We start from the raw sequence: 18,246 nt of genomic DNA on the forward strand, positions 1-18,246 counted from the left end.
GCATGTGCTTGTTGGATCTCTACTGCCAATGTGTAATTTCTGCAAGCATCAGTTACTAGATTTGTTGCTCTTAGACGTGGATCCATATTGTTAATTGATAATTGTCTAGAAATTTCATCCTATCTATCAGATCTTGGAGTTCTTTCCTTATTGAAACTCTGCTGAATTTGCCTAACTTGACCAGTTTCTGGACCATCGTAGCATTTGAATCCAATTGGGACTCTAGTGGCACCTCATTAGTTTCCTTCGACATGAGCGCTGCGAACCTAGAGCCCGAAACTTGTACGATAGTTCTATTTCCCAATTGTTCTCTGTTCTGGTTTTGCCCTCTCTGATCTTCGTTTCCTTCTCCGACCATTCCTCCGATAGTTTTCCTGTTATCTTTCTTGTATTTGGTTTTTTGGGCATGCATCCATGAACCATATGTGGCATCAGGAGGATGTTCTTCAATCTCCTCTTCCTTTCTGTTCAAGTTCACGGCTTCTCCTCCCGAAGGAAAAATTGCATGTGGCTCAATTTCTGTAAGAGGTATAGCTGTGCATTGTTCTTGGAAATGTCCAAATTTACCACATGTGTAGCATAAAAGATGTAATGATTCATATAAGATTTGATGAACTCGACCATTTAAACTGAATTTAGAGGGTAGAGGTTTAGTAAGATCCACTTCTACACAAACCCTAACATATTTACCTCTCAAGGCTTGCATTGTTGTTGTATTAATTTTGATAATTTTGCCCACCCTATTCCCCAACCTATGTAGGAATAGATGGCCAAAATATTCTATTGAAACACCTAGAATCGAACCCAAACAATCAATTATTTCAATACTTCTTATTCTGAGATGAAATTAGACTCCCATCTTCGAATTGATAGATAATGATCAGATATAATTCAAGGTCCATTGGTAAGGACCTTTAGGTATTCCTCTTGCTATCCAAATTTTGCAATATAGAATGCATTGCCAATATCAATAAGATCTAGGACTCCACAAGGTATTCAGTTTACTAGAAATGGTTTTGAAACTTATCGTCTTTCCCATAAGCTTAATTATTAGTGACTATCTCCAAGGTTTTCAAATTCTTTCTTTCTTTGCCTTTGAAAGCTTGATGGTTGAGTAGAATCTCTCATCACCTACACCTACACCTTCCTCTCCGCCTTCATCGGCCTCCGAGTCCCTTTCAAATTGTTCACCAACTAGAAATCCATTATGATCAATCCATCCAATTTCTTCCATAGTTTCATATCTGTCTCCTGCAATTTGAAAACCAGCCAAAAAATGCAGCATTGGTTCTGGTTGGTGGGGATTCCTGCGGTTCTGCATCACTAGCCCACCGTTTCATCTTCTTGTTGCTCCGGTGAATCTGATCGAATTCTACCACCGACACCCCAAAAATGTCCTTCCCTCCTCATGGTTGCATCGTTCCCTAAAATAAGTGCTTTTTTTTTTTTGGTAAGAAAATAAGTGCATTTTTAAGCATTTTTAAGAGGCCCCAAATAAATACTAGAGGGATTAAAGATTGACTTGTTTCAATGTTTATTCGTGATTTTTTTATGTCCGTTTTATTAATACTATAAAATACAAAACGAACTCGAATTATATAATATATAATTGACTTTCTTGTAATGAACTCGAAAAAAATATCTTTTCGCAAAAAAAGAATAAGCTAGCAAGCTACCTGACATCATCAACAATAAGTGCTACATCGAGAGATGGCTGTGTTCAGTGTCCATCAATAATATAATCCAATAGGTCTTGTAGGTGGTGATAAGCTGCCTCAAGAGCTTAAAAATCTGTTTTTTAAATGAAGAAAACTCTAAAATTATCCTTTTAATTTTTAAAACTAAAACTGAATTGGTCTTGGATCGTATTTTGCACAACTCCGGCAAACTTTTGTTCCATTTAAAACAGGATGGTTACAGAGGGACCTCGAAAAGATAACTATTAAACCCAATTCAATATCATTTAGTAAAAATTTAAATATCTATTTACACTGAGGATTCTGGAAGCTTTTATCAGTTTTAGAAAATGAAGAACACCTGTATCTGACTATTCGGAATCGATCTGTTTACGACCAAGTATCTTAAGCCTGAGATTGCTTACCCATCTCATCCCCTAAGGAAGGAGACCAGAATTAAGATCTGTAGAATCCACGGATTTGGTGGAGCTTGAAGAACAACAATTGAATTCCCTGAGCTTCAAAAGCGAAAACAGAACAATCCCGCAGCCGAAACCCAGAGCAGCACTTGAACCAGTCATGGAAATAGCAGCACATAGCAGCATCACGAAAGATTCTTCCTTGGTATTCATGTCCTTGGAAGCCATTGCCAATTCAACCCCAGAGAAGAGCAAGAGAACCCCCAATAACCCAATTGGAAACTCACCCAAAATCTTCACAAACGAGTTCCCAAAAACAAGCCCCAAAGCCAGTTTTCCAATTCCCAGAAACAACACCGAAGCTCCACTTCTTCCCCCAAAACGGTACTGCCCTGCTAATCCACCTGCGCCATGGCAGACCGGCATTGCTCCGAACCAGCAACCCACTAAATTCATGGCTCCCACACTCACAGAGACTGCCGTGGCCGATGCTTCCTTCTCGGGAAAGAGATCGGCTGATAATTTACAGACGGCAATCACAGAGTTGAGAATAGATAGAGGAATTTGAGGGATTGCGGCTCGAACGAATCCAATCTTCCAATCCTCCCAGGAGATCTTAACCACGTGAATCTTCGAAGGGCCGAACTTGAGATCATTAACAATGGAAGGATTACGAAGAAAACAGAACACCAGACCCAAGAGGAAAACCAGAAGCGCAGATGGAATTGAAGATAAGATACGAAGCCTTCGAACCGCACGACGGCGGCGAGGATGAGCTTCTCTGGATTGAAGCAGTGGTTGAGGTTCCTCAATGGAATCCCCAGAACCGGTTGTGAGAACGACGAATAGGAGAGCAGAGAGGGCAAGGATGAGCCCATCTAGGCCAACCCAGGAACGACCAGAGCCGGATTTTGAAGTTGAGAAGTCTTGATTGTAACGGATGTATTTAATGGCGGTGAAAGCAAAGGAGAGACCTTGAGAAAGCTGAACGCCACGAACGACGGGTAAAGGGATGAAGCGGTAGAAGAAAGACATGAGGCCGGTGACGCCTAGAAGGAAGAGAACAGAGGCGGTGGAGATGCCGGCGGCCATGATTTGGGGAACGGTGAGGTGAGTCTGTGACTCGGAGATGGCGACGGCAGCGATGGATTTCATGGGTTGAACCGGCATGGGGATTCCAAAGAGGAATCCTGTGATGATGTTGTAGAGAGCTGTGAAGATCAGTGTGGTGCCCAGGTCGAGTTGGTTGACTAGTGTGAGGGCAAGAACGATGGGGATGTAAGTGCCGAGATCACCAACAGAGCCCCCAAGTTCCGCCCAAAATGACGTTTTCAGGCGGAAGCTGGTTGCGCACGAGAATCGAGGAATGTAGCGGCGCCACCTCTCTGAGTGGTGGACTGAGGGTGTCTCGTGTGGTGACTCCATTGTTGGATGCGCTCTCTCTCTGTCTCCGATTCTGTTGATAAGAGAGAGATATTTCGATGATTGGGGTGACCCTTGGTGTCTGCAAAAGGTTTTTCAAACCTACAAGTCAAGAATCCAAGAACGAGAGTTGGAAATATCTTCTACATTCCACGTGTCACAGTTATATATGGCATATATGAATTAGAAACCGTTGGATGGGACTCATTCCGTTGGATGGGACTCATGAGTTTGCGTTTACGTGGACGGAACGACCTCTCTCTATATATATATATATATATTTATATACTAGTAATGATGCACTATGATGTTGCTTAGTGCAAATTTCTTAATATTGAACTATAAGTATGCGTATGGTAACGTTTCCTTTCCAGAGGACCAGTTCTTATGTAAAACCATTTTTACATGTTTCTATGCTTAAAGAACATTTTCTGTTTGAAAATAGGCGTTTGATAAACATGTTCTAAAAGTATTTTCGAAACAATTTGGTGTTTGATAAACTCGTTCCAGGAATGGAAAAAGAACGCTTATAGAACAAATGGATGTTTGATAAAAATGTTATAGAAAATATGTTCCTATTACAAAATTTTATGATTAAATCAATAAATATGACTAAATTCATACCCTACATTAAATATGGATACCAAATTCGAATGTGCATGAAATCAATTAAAAACTTGGATTAACAAATAAAAAATAGAGTTTTTTACGTGTGGGTCCCTTTAATGGGTCATAAACTAATATTAGGTCACCTTAATGCAAACTAATGTTGGGTCCCTTTGGTGAAGATTTGGTATGTATTTTTTATAGTTTTCTCTGAAAGTCAAATTTTGAAGCAAAGCCTTTATGTACATGTTATCATTACAAGAAAACGGGCCTATAGCAACGTTTCCAAAACGCTGCCATAAATCTAAAAATGCCGCTATAAACCTTTTCCGACGCTTCACAAACGCCGACAAAAACAGTGCCGTATTGCAACAATAGCACTAAAAAAATGTTGGTGATGGTGACTTACGACGACACATTTACCGGCGTTTAGAAAACGCCATTATAGTTTCTAAAATGCCGGCTTTTATACAAAATGCCACAACATTTATATTTACGACGTTTACAAAACATCGTTGTTGGAAAGCAAAGTGTCATTTCATTGCTGGCGTTTCTTGTTTTAGTGCTTTTTCGCGACGTTTTTGAAACACTGCCGTAGAGATGAGAATAAAGTTTATTTGCTAGCGTTTTTTATAAACGTTGTCATATGTGATTTATGCCGGCGTTCTAAAAATGCCAGAAGTTTTTATATTTAAAATTTTTTTTCCCAAAAAGCCATATTTTAATGCTGGACCAAAAACCATACTTATATTGGATTATTTAATAAAAGAACAATGGATTATCTAATAAAAGAAAGCTCACTACAATCAGTCTGTTCCCTCCATCCAATCAAAGACATACATGTGGTAGTTATAGGACTTATCGAAATGTGGGGATTGGGCTAAAGAAAAAGTATCAAATATAAACCCAAGAAACTCATGATATACAACCATAGAGTTTAGTATCCCAGCATCAATGGGTTCATCTCTCAAGTCAATAACATCCATCTTTTCTCTGATACATTGTAGAGCAGCTTCAATACATAGAGCAGCAAGATTAGCACCAACATACCCATGAGTGTCCTTACTGTCGGATTATGAAGAACCCACCGAATAGAACAATCAGCAAATAAGAGAAAAAAAGAACACAATAATAACAACTAAGAGAAAAGAAAGACACAATAATATATGGGCAAGAGAGAAAACTCCACTATAAATAAAGAAATATCCAAGAGAGAAGATATTTGGGATGATTAAAGAAGAAGGAAGAGGCATTCTTTTATAGCCTCTTCCTCTCCACATATTCTCCACATCAGTCGATGTGGGACTAATATTACAACAATCTCCCACTTGGAGATTAGATTGAGAATCAATCAATCTCCACACCAGTCTCTATCTTGCCACCACCATGTTGTCTATGTCTCTATCAAGCCATACAAGGATCTGCACCAAATGAACTTGTCAGTATTGATTGCTTTTGTCAATGCATCTGCTAGGTTCTCTTTCGTGTGGATTTTCCCGCATATCCACCCTTCCGTCTTCCACCACTTCACGAACAAAATGATATTGTACTTCTATGTGTTTTGTCCTGGAATGAAAAGTGGATTCCTTGCAATGTGCAAGGCACTCGATTGTCACAATACAAGAGAATCTTCTCGTGTTTGTGCCCAAGTTCTTCCATGAATCTTCTTATCCAGATTGCTTCTTTACAAGCTTGTGTAGCTGCCATATACTCAACTTCGTTGTAGACGATGTACTACAACTGTCGTAGTTTAGATACCCAGCTCACGGCTCCTTCTGCAATTGTAAACACATAGCCGGTAGTGGATTTCCTTTTATCAAGATCCCCTGCAAAATCGAATCAACATATCCTCTCGACAAGAAATTCAGATCCTCCATAACATAGAGCGACATCCAAGGTTCCTTTAATGTATCTTAGGATCCTCTTCACTATAATCCAATGCTCTTGTCCTGGATTCGCCATATGTCGACTAATCACTCCCACTTGCATGTGCAATGTCCGGTCTTGTACATATCATAGTGAACATCAGACTTCCCACTGTCTTGATGCATACGGTACTCGAGACATCTCCATCCTCTCTGCTTCATTGCTAGGACACATACTTGAGGATAACTTGAAATTAACAGGAAGAGGAGTAGAAATTGGCTTACAGTCTTGCATATTGAAGCGGCGCAAGACTTTCCTTAAGTAACTCTTCTGAGATAGCCAAATCTTCCTGTTATTTCTGTCTCGGTGAATTTGCATCCCTAGAATCTTGTTTGCGGGTCCTAGATCCTTCATTTCAAATTCCCTAGCCAATTGAGCCTTTAATTCTACGATCCGATCTTTGTTGGGGCCTGACACCAACATATCATCGACATACAACAATAAAATGATGAAATCATCATTACCAAACCTCTTGTAATACGCACAAGGGTCTGAAGCAAGTCTGTTGTATCCAAGGCTCAATATGAAGGAATCAAATCTCTTATACCAACATCTTGGCGCCTGTCTTAAGCCGTATAGAGATTTGTTCAACCTGCAAACCAAGTTCCCCTTTTCTGGTTCTTCAAAACCTTCTGGTTGAAGCATATAGATTTCTTCTTCAAGATCTCCATGAAGAAATGCAGTTTTTACATCTAACTGCTCAAGATGTAGATCAAACGTAGCACAAAGTGCCGAAACTATCCGGACGAGTAGTAAGTCGAACCACCGGAGAAAAGATTTACGTGAAATCGACACCTTCTTTCTGAGCATATCCTTTGATCACCATTCTTGCACGATACCGCTCTACTTGATCATCACTGTTTCGTTTGATCTTGTAAACCCATTTGTTACCAATGGGCTTCCTTCCGTGCGGTAAAGGTACAAGCTCCCACGTCTTATTCTTATGAAGAGCTTCTAGTTCTTCTGCCGCATAGCCGCCATCCAAAGTGACGCTTCGAGCTATCAATCGCTTCTCTGAATGTTGATGGCTCACCATCTTCTGTTAGAAGACAAGTATGCAATGTTGCTCTCCATAATATAATCGATTGCCCAAGTTGGTGTATGTCTTTCACGAGGTGACCGTCGAACTTCTACAATTGTAGACTCAACTGGTACTTGTTCCTCATTTTCTGATTCTGCTCCAGAAGAATTTTCTGGATTGGACTTCTCTTCCTCCTGAACTGTTGTACTCTCCGGAATTTCTATTGAAATGCTACTCACATCTTCCTTTTGCAGCTTATCTTCTGCAAAAATGACATCTCTGCTGATGACGACCTTGTGGGCAATGGGATCCCACAGTCGATACCCCTTGACTCCATCAGCATTTCCCAAGAATCTGCATTTTCTGGATTTTGGATCCAACTTCGAAATTTCTTGGGGATGATACATCGCGTACACAGGACTCCCAAATGTGTGCGGCGTGAATAATCAATCCGGCTTGCCGAGTCCACATCTCCATCGGTGTCTTCAAATCAATCGATCTTGTTGGTGATCGATTAATCACATAGCAGGCAGTGTTTACGGCTTCTGCCCAAAAGGACTTAGCCATACTTGCAGTTCTCAACATGGCTCTCGTTCTTTTGAGTAAAGTTCTATTCAACCGCTCTGCTACTCCATTCTGTTGAGGAGTGTAAGCCACCGTGAGTTGTCTCTTGATGCCTTCTTGATTACAAAACTCAAAGAAGTCATCCCCTGTATATTCACCGCCATTGTCTGTCCTGAGGCACTTGATTTTCTTCTCAATTTCTCATTCAACTTGCGCTTTGAATGTTTTGAAAACTGAAAACACATCTGACTTCTTCTTAATAGGAAACACCCAACATCTTCTCGAATAATCATCAATGAAAGATACATAGTACCTTGCTCCTCCCAGAGATGTAACCGGTGCTTGCCATACATCAGAGTGAACTAATTCCAGAATACTTTTACTCTTGGAATCAGATGCATTGAACTTCAATCTATGCTGCTTGCTTGTAACACAATGCTCACAAAAGGGTAATGAAACCTTTGTGAGACCCGGGAGTAATTTCTGTTCTGCGAGAACCTTCAACCCTTGCTCTGACATGTGGGCCAATTTTCGATGCCACACTTTTGTCATCTCTTCTGCAGTACCGGTTGATGCAACTGATGCTTCTGCCTCCAGACATGTTTCTCCCATTACTTCGTACAAATTTGCAGCGCCCCTTTCAGCTTTCATTACAACTAGCGCTCCTTTGACGATCCTCATCATTCCATTTTGGATGCGTGTCTTGCACCCAATTTCATCCAATTGTCCCAAAGACAATAGATTCTTCTTTAAGCCCTTCACATGCCGCACATTTTGAATAGTGCGTATCATACCATCGTACATCTTCAACTTGATGGTGCCAACTCCAATAATCTCCAAGGCATGATCATTTCCCATGTACACAGACCCTGTAGAGATAGGTTCATAAGTTTGAAACCAATCTCTGCGAGAGGTCATGTGCCATGTTGCTCCCGAATCCAAGATCCAAGCATCACTATGTTCCAATCTATCCTTGGCTGCCATTGTTGATTCGCTGTAAAGAATATCTCCTTCATCAATGCACCCTTGAGATGTCTCTGCCTTATCTACACCCTTTTTGAATCGACACTCATTTTTGAAGTGTCCCCTTTTGCCACAATTGTAGCACTTGAAATTCTTCTTACCCCTGGATTTTGACCTCCCTTGATTGTGACTCCCACTGGAATCACGTTCCGTTGACCTTCCTCGAGTCATAGACAAAGCTTCGCTTGTTGTGAGCTTGCCTGTCTATCTTCTCTGCCTTTTCGTCTACTTTCTTCTTCAAGAATTGTAGCACGACTTTCATCAAATACCAAATAATCGGAGAGGATATTACTTGGTTAAATTGATGATGACTGGGTCATATGAATCGAAGACTTTGGAGTAGAATTTCAAGCACGTTCTGTGGTGAAACATTATGTCCCAATGTTGAAAGTTGAGAACATAACGAAATCAGAGTATATAAATGCTCTGTAACTGATGTAGATTCTGACATCCGTAAGGTATACAACTTTCTCTTCAAGAAGATTTTGTTGTGAAGTGATTTGGCTTCATACAATTTGATGAGATGATCCCAAACCTCCTTAGCAGTTTTCTTCTCTTCTATGCCCGCTAAAATATCATCTGATAATGCTAGATGCAAATCAGAAAGAGCGATCGCATCTATTCTGTTCCACTTTTCGTTGTATGTGAACTCCGCCGGCCGAACACTGATGGCTTCCAGGCAGTTATCCTTTATCAATAATGCCTTCATCTTCATTTTCCATAATGAGAATTTCGAGCCGTCAAACTTGCCGATGTCGATTTTTGCCGCCATTGCTTCTATCACGAATCGTTGTTGGCTGCAGAATAACTCCTACTATTTCACGTGAAACTTGTCTTCTCAGGTTATCTCCAACTGGTATATGGTTGAACCAAAATGCACTAGGAAAATTTCCAGGAAAGACTGGAGAGACACAAGCGATCCGCTTAAAAACCAGACTCCTTAGACAAAATTTTCCTAGACATGCACTTAATCACCCAATACACCTTTCGAGGATACCCGAAAAGAAACCACGTGAAATTGCGACTTCTGCAGCACCTCCGTAGGATGAAAAACAATATCTTACTTATTTTTCTGATGTGAAGGATCCACCTAAGTGGCAATCACAGAGCATACTATAAGTAGATACTCACACCCTAAACCAAACAAACAAACCCCCTAAGGAATTTTCCTTTTCTGATGTGGAAGCTCAAACTATGCTGCAACCACAGAGCATACTTCAGAAAAACCTCGCTCTGATACCACTGTCGGGTTATGAAGAACCCACCGAATAGAACAATCAGCAAATAAGAGAAAAGAAGAACACAATAATAACAACTAAGAGAAAAGAAAGACACAATAATATATGGGCAAGAGAGAAAACTCCACTATAAATAAAGAAATATCCAAGAGAGAAGATATTTGGGATGATTAAAGAAGAAGGAAGAGGCATTCTTTTATAGCCTCTTCCTCTCCACATATTCCCACATCAGTCGATGTGGGACTAATATTACAACACTTACCTGCATAAATGGAACATAGGATTTGTTAGATTGACTAAGTATCCCTTAAAGATGGAGTGTTCAAAGCAATATGAATATTAATGACTAAAACATGTATGAGCCCAACGTTTACGTATTCTACTTGAAAATATCAGAGTTACAAATGGATTCAAAAGTATAAAGGTCACTGCATATATTTTTGTGTGGAAGATGCTTTGGAGGACACATTCATGGGTGTACTTACCATTTATACATGTTAATGCATGCATCTCAAATGCTTCCTGTGTCTCCATGTCAAGCAATTTATCTTCAATGCATCTAATGTAACAACATATTTGAAAGGCATGTGTGAGCAGTGACTAGATAAGTTTTGTGGCATTTTTTGTTCACCCATTATTTCACCCACCTTTTAAAATCATTTCTTTATGGTAAATATATCATCTATCAATCAATCAGAAAAGCAAAGGAATTAAAATCAAACTGGGTTCTCAATTGGTGAAATTCAATGACTGTCTAGGTCACCCACAGGCCAAGCATTCACAAACAGATTATTTCGAGGAATCACCTTCTCAAAATATGTTGAAAGTGGTGGAATTACACCTCCAAAGACTCATTACAGGCACGGCAATGAATGTAGCAATCGAGATTTAGACATATGAACGATCAACAACGTAACATCTCTTGCAAATATAAAGAATTCCTATTGACATGGGGTGATATCCGAAGCAACTACTATCTCTAGTCCCTCCTTAAGTATAAGATTCTCCAAATTATATGTTAATTTAGTGAAAAACTCCTCCTCCGTCTCTCCTGGAACACATATGAACATGTCTCTCAGTAACAAAAGAAATAAACTGAGGAATCAATACTAACATGAGTAAGAAAACAACTTGGTAAATGATACCGCCAATAATGTGGGCAACAAGATGCAAAACAAATGGTGCGGAAGATCAAATTTCTGATGAAGAACTAGAAGACTCTAGGGGGAGTTTCTCAGAAGTGAATTTAAAACATTCCGATAATTACTCCGACAAAACATAAACTAACTTGATGCTTAAAATATCATAGGCCAAATTTGCAAGAAAAAGCGCACCACTATCAAGATTAACTTCCAAAGTTACATTCGGCAATATTGCTTCCAGACATACCCAGAAAGGCTAGCTGATATCAAAGTTGACCCATGGTACCTGTCAAAAAATGCAGAAGAAATAAAGCTATATCCTTAATAAAAAAATACGATGACTCCTAAATTAAACAAGAACATACGACTTTGGACTCCTAAATTAACTAATTAAGAACATATGACTCTTTCCGTGCAATAAATTTCTTCTTATCTAGCCTTCCAAGTGCATTGTTATAGTACCAAACCAATTTCACCTACAAGAAAACAGAAATATACCCGAAAGAAAGCATCCCCACCTTATTTCAGCATCTTTGTTCAAATTCATACTTATATTTAACCATGTTCCACTTAACTAGTCTATCATGTCTTGGCTGTATAAGAATTTCTATAGGATGAGAATTAGCAGGAAAAAAAAAAAAGAAGCAGAAATTACTCTTTTTGAAACTGGTTTGGGAGGGGTACTCAACTTTCCCCTTCAGCAAAGATTGAAGTGAGTTTCGTTGATCTGTTTGTGTTTGAACTGTTCTTGGGTCTAATTTGGTGTGAGTTCATCACAACAAGGTAACTCTCAAATCTAATTCCACCCGGCAAAAATGAGGTTCAGGTAGATAGACATCACCTGGTATGATAGATACTAGAAATATAAATCCACAAAGCCCTAAACCATACCTCTGCAATTTTTAATTCTGGGTAGTAATGAGCTAAGCCTGAGAGAGACTATTCAATCCAAAACTCCAAACGCTTTTCTGATCTCTGAAACAGGGCACCAACCTCAGTCATGACAAATAGAGAGAGTGATAACTGGTTACTTAGAAGACTAGAGAAGACTACAAACAAATGAATAACAAATAAATGAATGGATGGATGGATGAAAGGATGATAGATTGGTTGCCTCTCCTTATCCGCCCTTTTTCCTTTTCTGACTCTAGTTCCCAATGTCACCTTCATCATTCCATTTTTATGAGTCTTTTAAATTCAGTTCTAACTTCTACTCTTACACAATAACCCACAACTGTTAGGAAGTCAAAAGGAGCTAAGAAAAGAGAATGGAAAGAAAAGAATGAAGAAAAAAGAGGCAATAATGAGTCATGAATTAATGAATTTGAAGCTTGATAAAGATGGAAAGGGAATTTCTTTCATGGTCTTGGTTCACAAATGTTTTCCTTGTTTATCTTAGAGAAGATAAAAGGATGGGAGCCTCCTAGCTTATGACAAAAAGATATGGATTCAGTAGGTAACAAAACAAGATTTAGGGGATTTTGATCCTCTGCTGCCTTAAGGCCCTACTTCCCCTGTTGTTGATCATTGAGATAGCATCCTGTCAGCTCGAAAATATGTCCAACACTTCTGAGTGTTTTTTATTAACTAAACCGAGTTTGAAAACAAGCTATTGGATGTATTTTGTGCTTATGAGTTGCAATCTCAACAATCAATAGCAGCGCAGCAGAGGATCATAATCCAGGATTCAGGCGTTATCATAAAGTAAATCTAAAGTTAGGAGAGGAATGGATATTTTATTTTACCTATGGATTGAAGACGGTTTGATGAGAAACACAGATAGCTCCTGAAAATCTACTTTGCCAAATATAATCTCTAAAAGATCAAACTTGCATCGAAGAAACAAACATGTATCAACGCATATTTGAAAACCGAAAAACATAAACTTCAATTGATTTCTCACATTACAGGCCGATATTATTTCTTCAATCGAAGGTCACACGCAACAGCAGCGAGGTGAGCGGCCGATGCAAGGTGAGAAGACCTAAGCGTATTAACTAGTTACTCGTGAGAATTGAGAATTCAGAGTTGAGAACACCATTGAAATTCAGATGCTAAAACGTCAAGAGAAACATGAAAGATGAGTGACACGGAAAATGGCTTAATAGATTTCAAGATAGATTACTTACGAAAACGTCGAGCTTGTCTGATTAATTTCAGTATTTCTTTCTCAAAAGTCGGAACAGTTCTTCATCTTCCATCGAAAACCAAAAAAGCAGATTTGCTTACCTAAATCTTCTTTTCCAGAGACGAAAGGAGAATAACTTTGCAGCGAGCAGAAACAGAGCGCATAAACCCTAGACGACTTTGCAGCGAGCAGAGGCAAAGCGCATAAATCCATATCGACTCTACCTGCAACCAAATCCATGGAGGCGACACCGGATTTGCAGACCTTCGAACTTCTCCGAGCTATAGAGTAGTTGAACCCTTGCATGAACACAAATGAGTTTTATCGGGAACGATTTATCAGTTTTGTTGTTGTTATTTTAGTAAAACATGTTTTAGATGTTCTGTAAAGGGTGTTCTTGGGACCAATTTTATGCCGGTTCGTTCTTTAAGAACGGAAGAACGAACCGTTTTATCAAACGCTTCAAACCTATTCTTCCGTTCTTAAAGACTAAAAGAACACAAAAAAACATTCTTTCAGAGTGTTATCAAACGCGCCCTAAGTGAATAGAAGACTTATGGTTTTCTAAGGAAAAAGTATGGATTTTCATGTAAAGTAATATCCTCTACATTATATTTGTTTGAACTTATTTAATTATTAATATTTAAAATCAAATAAAAGTCTAACTCATAATTTGAAATTAGAGCATGCTATATATTCTTAGCCCAAATTATAAAGCATATAGTCCAACTTTAGTGGCATATAATTCGGTTACGAAAATTTATTTTTTTTGAAAAATGAAGAAATTTAATTGAATGCCCAATTTAATCTTTTGCCTTTTCAAATTTGTTTCTAGAAAGCTGGATAAGTAAAATTATAATTATAATGAATTCAAAGTTATATCCATAATTACTTAGGTACGTGTAATTAATGACGGAAGGTAATTTGAAAATTAAAGGAATTTGTAGGGAAATTAAAAAAAGAATAGTTGAAGAAAAAAATAGGAATTTCAATAGATTTAAAAAAAAAAAAAAAAAAAAAAAAAAGAAGAAGAATTTCAAGAGATTTGAAATGTTGAAAAAAAAGAAAGATCAAACTTAAGGAGAAATAAATAAAGAAATTTCAAGATCTTGGATATCGTTGCATTATTTATTAGATCCATAAATATTATTGTTTTACCATAAATATTGTTGCTTAATAATAAGTCTAAGAGATATACAAAATAGTCAAGCTAATTTTTTTAATTAATTTTATTTAATTTGTGTTTAAAGATTATTTCGATTTCCAATAGAGTGGGGTAGAATTCAAAGGAGGTAGTGGTATTAATTAATATTAATCCACAACTAATTATATATTACATTATACTTATCATTAAAAATTATAATTTTAGACATCATTTATCAGTGATTTAAAGTGTTAATTGATTTAATACATAAGGGTATTTAAGGAAACAAAAATATAGTCATGTCTCTTAAGTTCATGCTTTTATAATAGTAGTATGATAGTATAATAGTATTTTATGCTTTTTGGGATATGATCTGATTGATGGGCTTATATTTTTTGTTTTTTTAGAGTAATAGATGGAATCCGGATCATCCCCTTCTCTGTGCTCCCTGACGGTTTTACAACCACAAAATACAGTAGGGCCTACAAGTAAAAATAAGAAATATATTTTTTAGGCCCCATTATATTTTGTGGTTGTAAAACCATCGGAGAGAGTACTCTCCTGATGGGGAGATGATCCGGACTCATGTAGATGGGGCTTGCATTGGAATTACAAGAGAATGGAAAACGATCTTAGGAATTATTCTATGCTTTTATAAACCCGAAAGGTAATAAATTTATGGATTTTATTTATTTTCTTAACCATTTTTTTTTATTATAGACCCTTAGATTATTCATGGTATATATATTTTTGGATAATATTCATGGTTACTTTATTAAAGATTTGCAAAGCAAAAAGTTTACCTTACAAGTATATTCCATTAATGTGTGAAGACTCTATTCTATTTAAAAATAAATAATAACAGTCTATTTTGTCCTTTTCACAAGATTAATAGTGATGTTAACATGCATCAATCAATAATTATAAAAATAAAAAATCCTAGATAATTTTTTTTTTTTGGAAAAAGGTAGATGTGTATTAGAAAGAAAAGAAAAAGTTACAATCTGAAATAAGTCTTCCCTTCAGCGTCATCTTTTATAATACGAGACAACGCTTTAGGTAAAGAATGAGGAGAGAAAGAAATTTCATGTACAGATGGGTAAAGCCCAGCCAAAAAATCAGCTCCAGCATTAAGCTCACGGACAACATGATGAAGCCCATATTGGCATAACCGTCTCAATGAGTCTCGGATATCACAGACATCCTCTGTTGCATACCATGGTATGGTAAACCGACCTAAAATCATCGCAATAGCACTCGATGAATCAGAGCGAATCTGGACTCTCTGGATAGAATGTTCCAAAGCTAGTACTAGTCCTCGACGAATGGCCGTGAGCTCCATGCAAAGAACATTTGTTTCCAGACATCTACCAGCAGCAGCGAAGATAACTGCACCCATCTCATTTCTCGCAAGAATCCCATATCCTCCTTGATTCCCCATGACAGAGCCGTCACAATTGAGAGAAACCCATTCTGCAGGTGGTTTATTCTAAGTTAGGGCATGTGGTCTTGAAATCCTATATTGCACCTTGATCTTCCAACGATGAAACAAAGACCGATTGCGATCATTATCTATGACTGGAATTTCTGTCACAATGAATCTCAACCTCGTATCATAAATAATACGGTTTAAAACATCAGTGTGAGTCTCTGACTTCCCCTGAAAAATGCGATTATTCCTCTCTATCCAAAGACGATAGAGAAAGCAACAAAAACTGAACCGAAATAGTTTACCCATCAAATCCTGGTTGTTGAAATGAGAAGCTACCCAGGTCAACTCTTCGCCCCAGCTAGATCTATCACTTGGCTTAAAACCATGTAATCGAAGAATCGAATTCCAGATCTGCTTTGAATATACGCAGCAAAAAAATAAATGGTCATGTGTCTCGTCTTCAGCAAGACAGAGAACACATGTTGGGTCGAGCAACACCCCGGTTAAACAATCGACTTCTCACAGGGAGCCGATGATGAGCAGCCATCCAAGTAACAAACATGAACCTAGTTGGTGCTATGGACCGCCACACCAGAGACCACCAATTTACGGTTGGAGCATGAGGCCGGATAACTTCATGTGCACTTTGCATAGAAAAATGACCAGAGGAAGTATGTAACCATATGAGGGAATCCTGTTGAAGCCGCTGCCATTTTTTGGTTGTCTTGATCTCCTCCCATCTATCACATAATAAAGGATCATTGCAAGGGTTGAACCACTGATTGGCGGCAGAAATGATTTTAGATACTGCATCATGATGTCCACGACCAATGGCTTCCACAATAAGGTCATTTGGCTTGGCAATCGGACCATTTGGAAGCCATGGGTCATGCCATAACATAACTTGATTCCCATCTTTAATCAGAAAACGACTGCAAAGTGTAAGAGTAGAACGAAGGTTCAGAATAACCTTGAGGGTATGTGAACAATCCCAGGGAATATGCATAGACCAACTAGTATTCTAACCCTCAGTCCATACTTTGTCCAACGACTGCAAAGTGTTTTTATTTTAACGAATTAATTTTGGCTAATCAATTCAAAACCAACTAGTATTCTAACCCTCAGTCCATACTTTGTCCATTAAGCCTCGACTTGAATCAACTTGGTCCTAGTAGTTCGGTTGCAAAATTATTATCCTTACTTCGTGTAAGGGTGAAAATATTGAAAATATAGTACTAAAATTGAATAATGAAATCGAAACTGCCTATCTAAGGTTGTACCCTATCAAAAAAAAAAAAAAAAAACCACTACAAGAAGGATATATGGTTTTCTAAAACGGTTTTGAATGTGGGTACGATACAAAAATAGTTTTTGGCTGTAGTTGTCAACATATTTCCAAAACAATACCATCAATTACATTTACCAGCATAATATTTTAATTAGAATAATTTCACTGGCATCCCAAAATGAAAACCCTACATTGACACCCCACTTTATGTTTAAAAAGCATAGAGACCCCAAAATTGGATTTTTATTGGATATATTTGTCAAATTTATCACTGAAAACAGTTAAATTACTGTTTATTTTTTTTTAAAAAAAATCTCCTTATAATAAACAGTGTCTGAAAGGTTTTCAATGTGATGTGTCTCGAATCTGTTTAGCCTTTAGATCATTGATGATAAACTTGCAAAACAATGTCAGACGTGGCCCGATCGTGGGGATCGGGAGGCCACCTCCGAAGGCCAAGTCAGTTAAGGAACTGATCACAGAGTTCTAGCTAGATGCAGAGCCTAAATTATATGTAAAATGTAAAGGAAACTATTCAAATAGCTCGTAAGGGCGTAAATCATTTGTTTATATAGGTTTTACCTCTGATTCCCGACCGTTGGATGCGTTTAGGATCCTTCTTGATGATCGTCCGATTGTAGGGTTTTACCCTAGATATTAGGGATTGTGGTAGTTACCAACCTTAACACGAGTCCCCTCTCCGCCTCAATGGCAGTTACCCCCTTTAGCTCGGTTGCATATCCCCTAAGATTCGGGATCACGTTCGTGGCTTCTAACCGTCAAACGACTCTTTCATTATTGATCGTGAGAACTAGGTCAAGATTGGTCCCGATCATGGCTTGACCAGGACTTATGGCTCGAACCCTGTCTGATCGGGTTCTGTTTGATTTTCTTCGTCTCACTTGCCCTGCAGGCCAAGCTTTTGGGTGATGCCTCCTATTCGGATGCTTGGCTTGGCTTTCTTTATCTTGATCGTGAATAAAGACGAAGCATCTTGTCAATTGGAGATAACTCCGCATTTAATGCTCTTGTCACTCGTGCCCAATGGTGTGCCGTCGAGCCATCTAAACTCCCGTTTCCTGCGTGTTGTACGCCACGTGGTCCATGGGGAAGCATTGCCATTATGGTCCCATTGCTCGAACCATCACTCATTTGAACATTGCTATCATTGTCTCGTTTCTCGAACCGTTAGTGACTATCAACCGTTGATGGCATTT

At 38.4% G+C, this 18,246-nt stretch overlaps 2 protein-coding genes and 1 long non-coding RNA gene across 6 annotated transcripts; all 3 read right to left on the reverse strand.

The window, feature by feature from the left end:
* Nucleotides 1-1,866: 1,866 nt before the first annotated feature.
* On the reverse strand, nt 1,867-3,638 carry LOC149007400 (molybdate transporter 2-like). Its single transcript, XM_089166302.1, has one exon. The coding sequence runs from the start codon at nt 3,518-3,520 to the stop codon at nt 2,114-2,116; it is 1,407 nt and encodes a 468-aa protein (XP_089022428.1). The 5' UTR covers nt 3,521-3,638; the 3' UTR covers nt 1,867-2,113.
* Nucleotides 3,639-9,617: 5,979 nt separating this feature from the next.
* On the reverse strand, nt 9,618-13,482 carry LOC149007401 (uncharacterized). 4 transcript variants are annotated; one of them, XR_016175305.1, is made up of 4 exons: nt 12,783-13,482; nt 11,929-12,012; nt 11,230-11,513; nt 9,618-10,946 (listed from the first exon to the last, which is right to left on the reverse strand). It is a non-coding gene; the product is annotated as an uncharacterized LOC149007401 (long non-coding RNA). The 4 variants fall into 4 exon arrangements; XR_016175307.1 differs by lacking the exon at nt 9,618-10,946 and having other exon boundaries at nt 11,087-11,513; nt 12,941-13,482; XR_016175306.1 differs by lacking the exon at nt 9,618-10,946 and having other exon boundaries at nt 11,087-11,323.
* Nucleotides 13,483-15,306: 1,824 nt separating this feature from the next.
* On the reverse strand, nt 15,307-15,750 carry LOC149007402 (uncharacterized). The gene has a single exon (XM_089167055.1). The coding sequence runs from the start codon at nt 15,748-15,750 to the stop codon at nt 15,307-15,309; it is 444 nt and encodes a 147-aa protein (XP_089023181.1).
* Between the last annotated feature and the right edge of the window lie 2,496 nt (nt 15,751-18,246).

This window comes from Hakea prostrata, chromosome 8, assembly GCF_041222555.1.
Source record: "Hakea prostrata isolate BN-2017 chromosome 8, UWA_Hpros_2, whole genome shotgun sequence".
In the NCBI taxonomy this organism is placed as follows: Eukaryota; Viridiplantae; Streptophyta; class Magnoliopsida; order Proteales; family Proteaceae; genus Hakea; species Hakea prostrata.

Excerpts from the sequence above, each read along its gene's own strand:
- LOC149007400 (XM_089166302.1), bottom strand. The coding sequence starts at position 3,520 with ATGGAGTCACCACACGAGACACCCTCAGTCCACCACTCAGAGAGGTGG.
- LOC149007402 (XM_089167055.1), bottom strand. The coding sequence starts at position 15,750 with ATGGGGAATCAAGGAGGATATGGGATTCTTGCGAGAAATGAGATGGGT.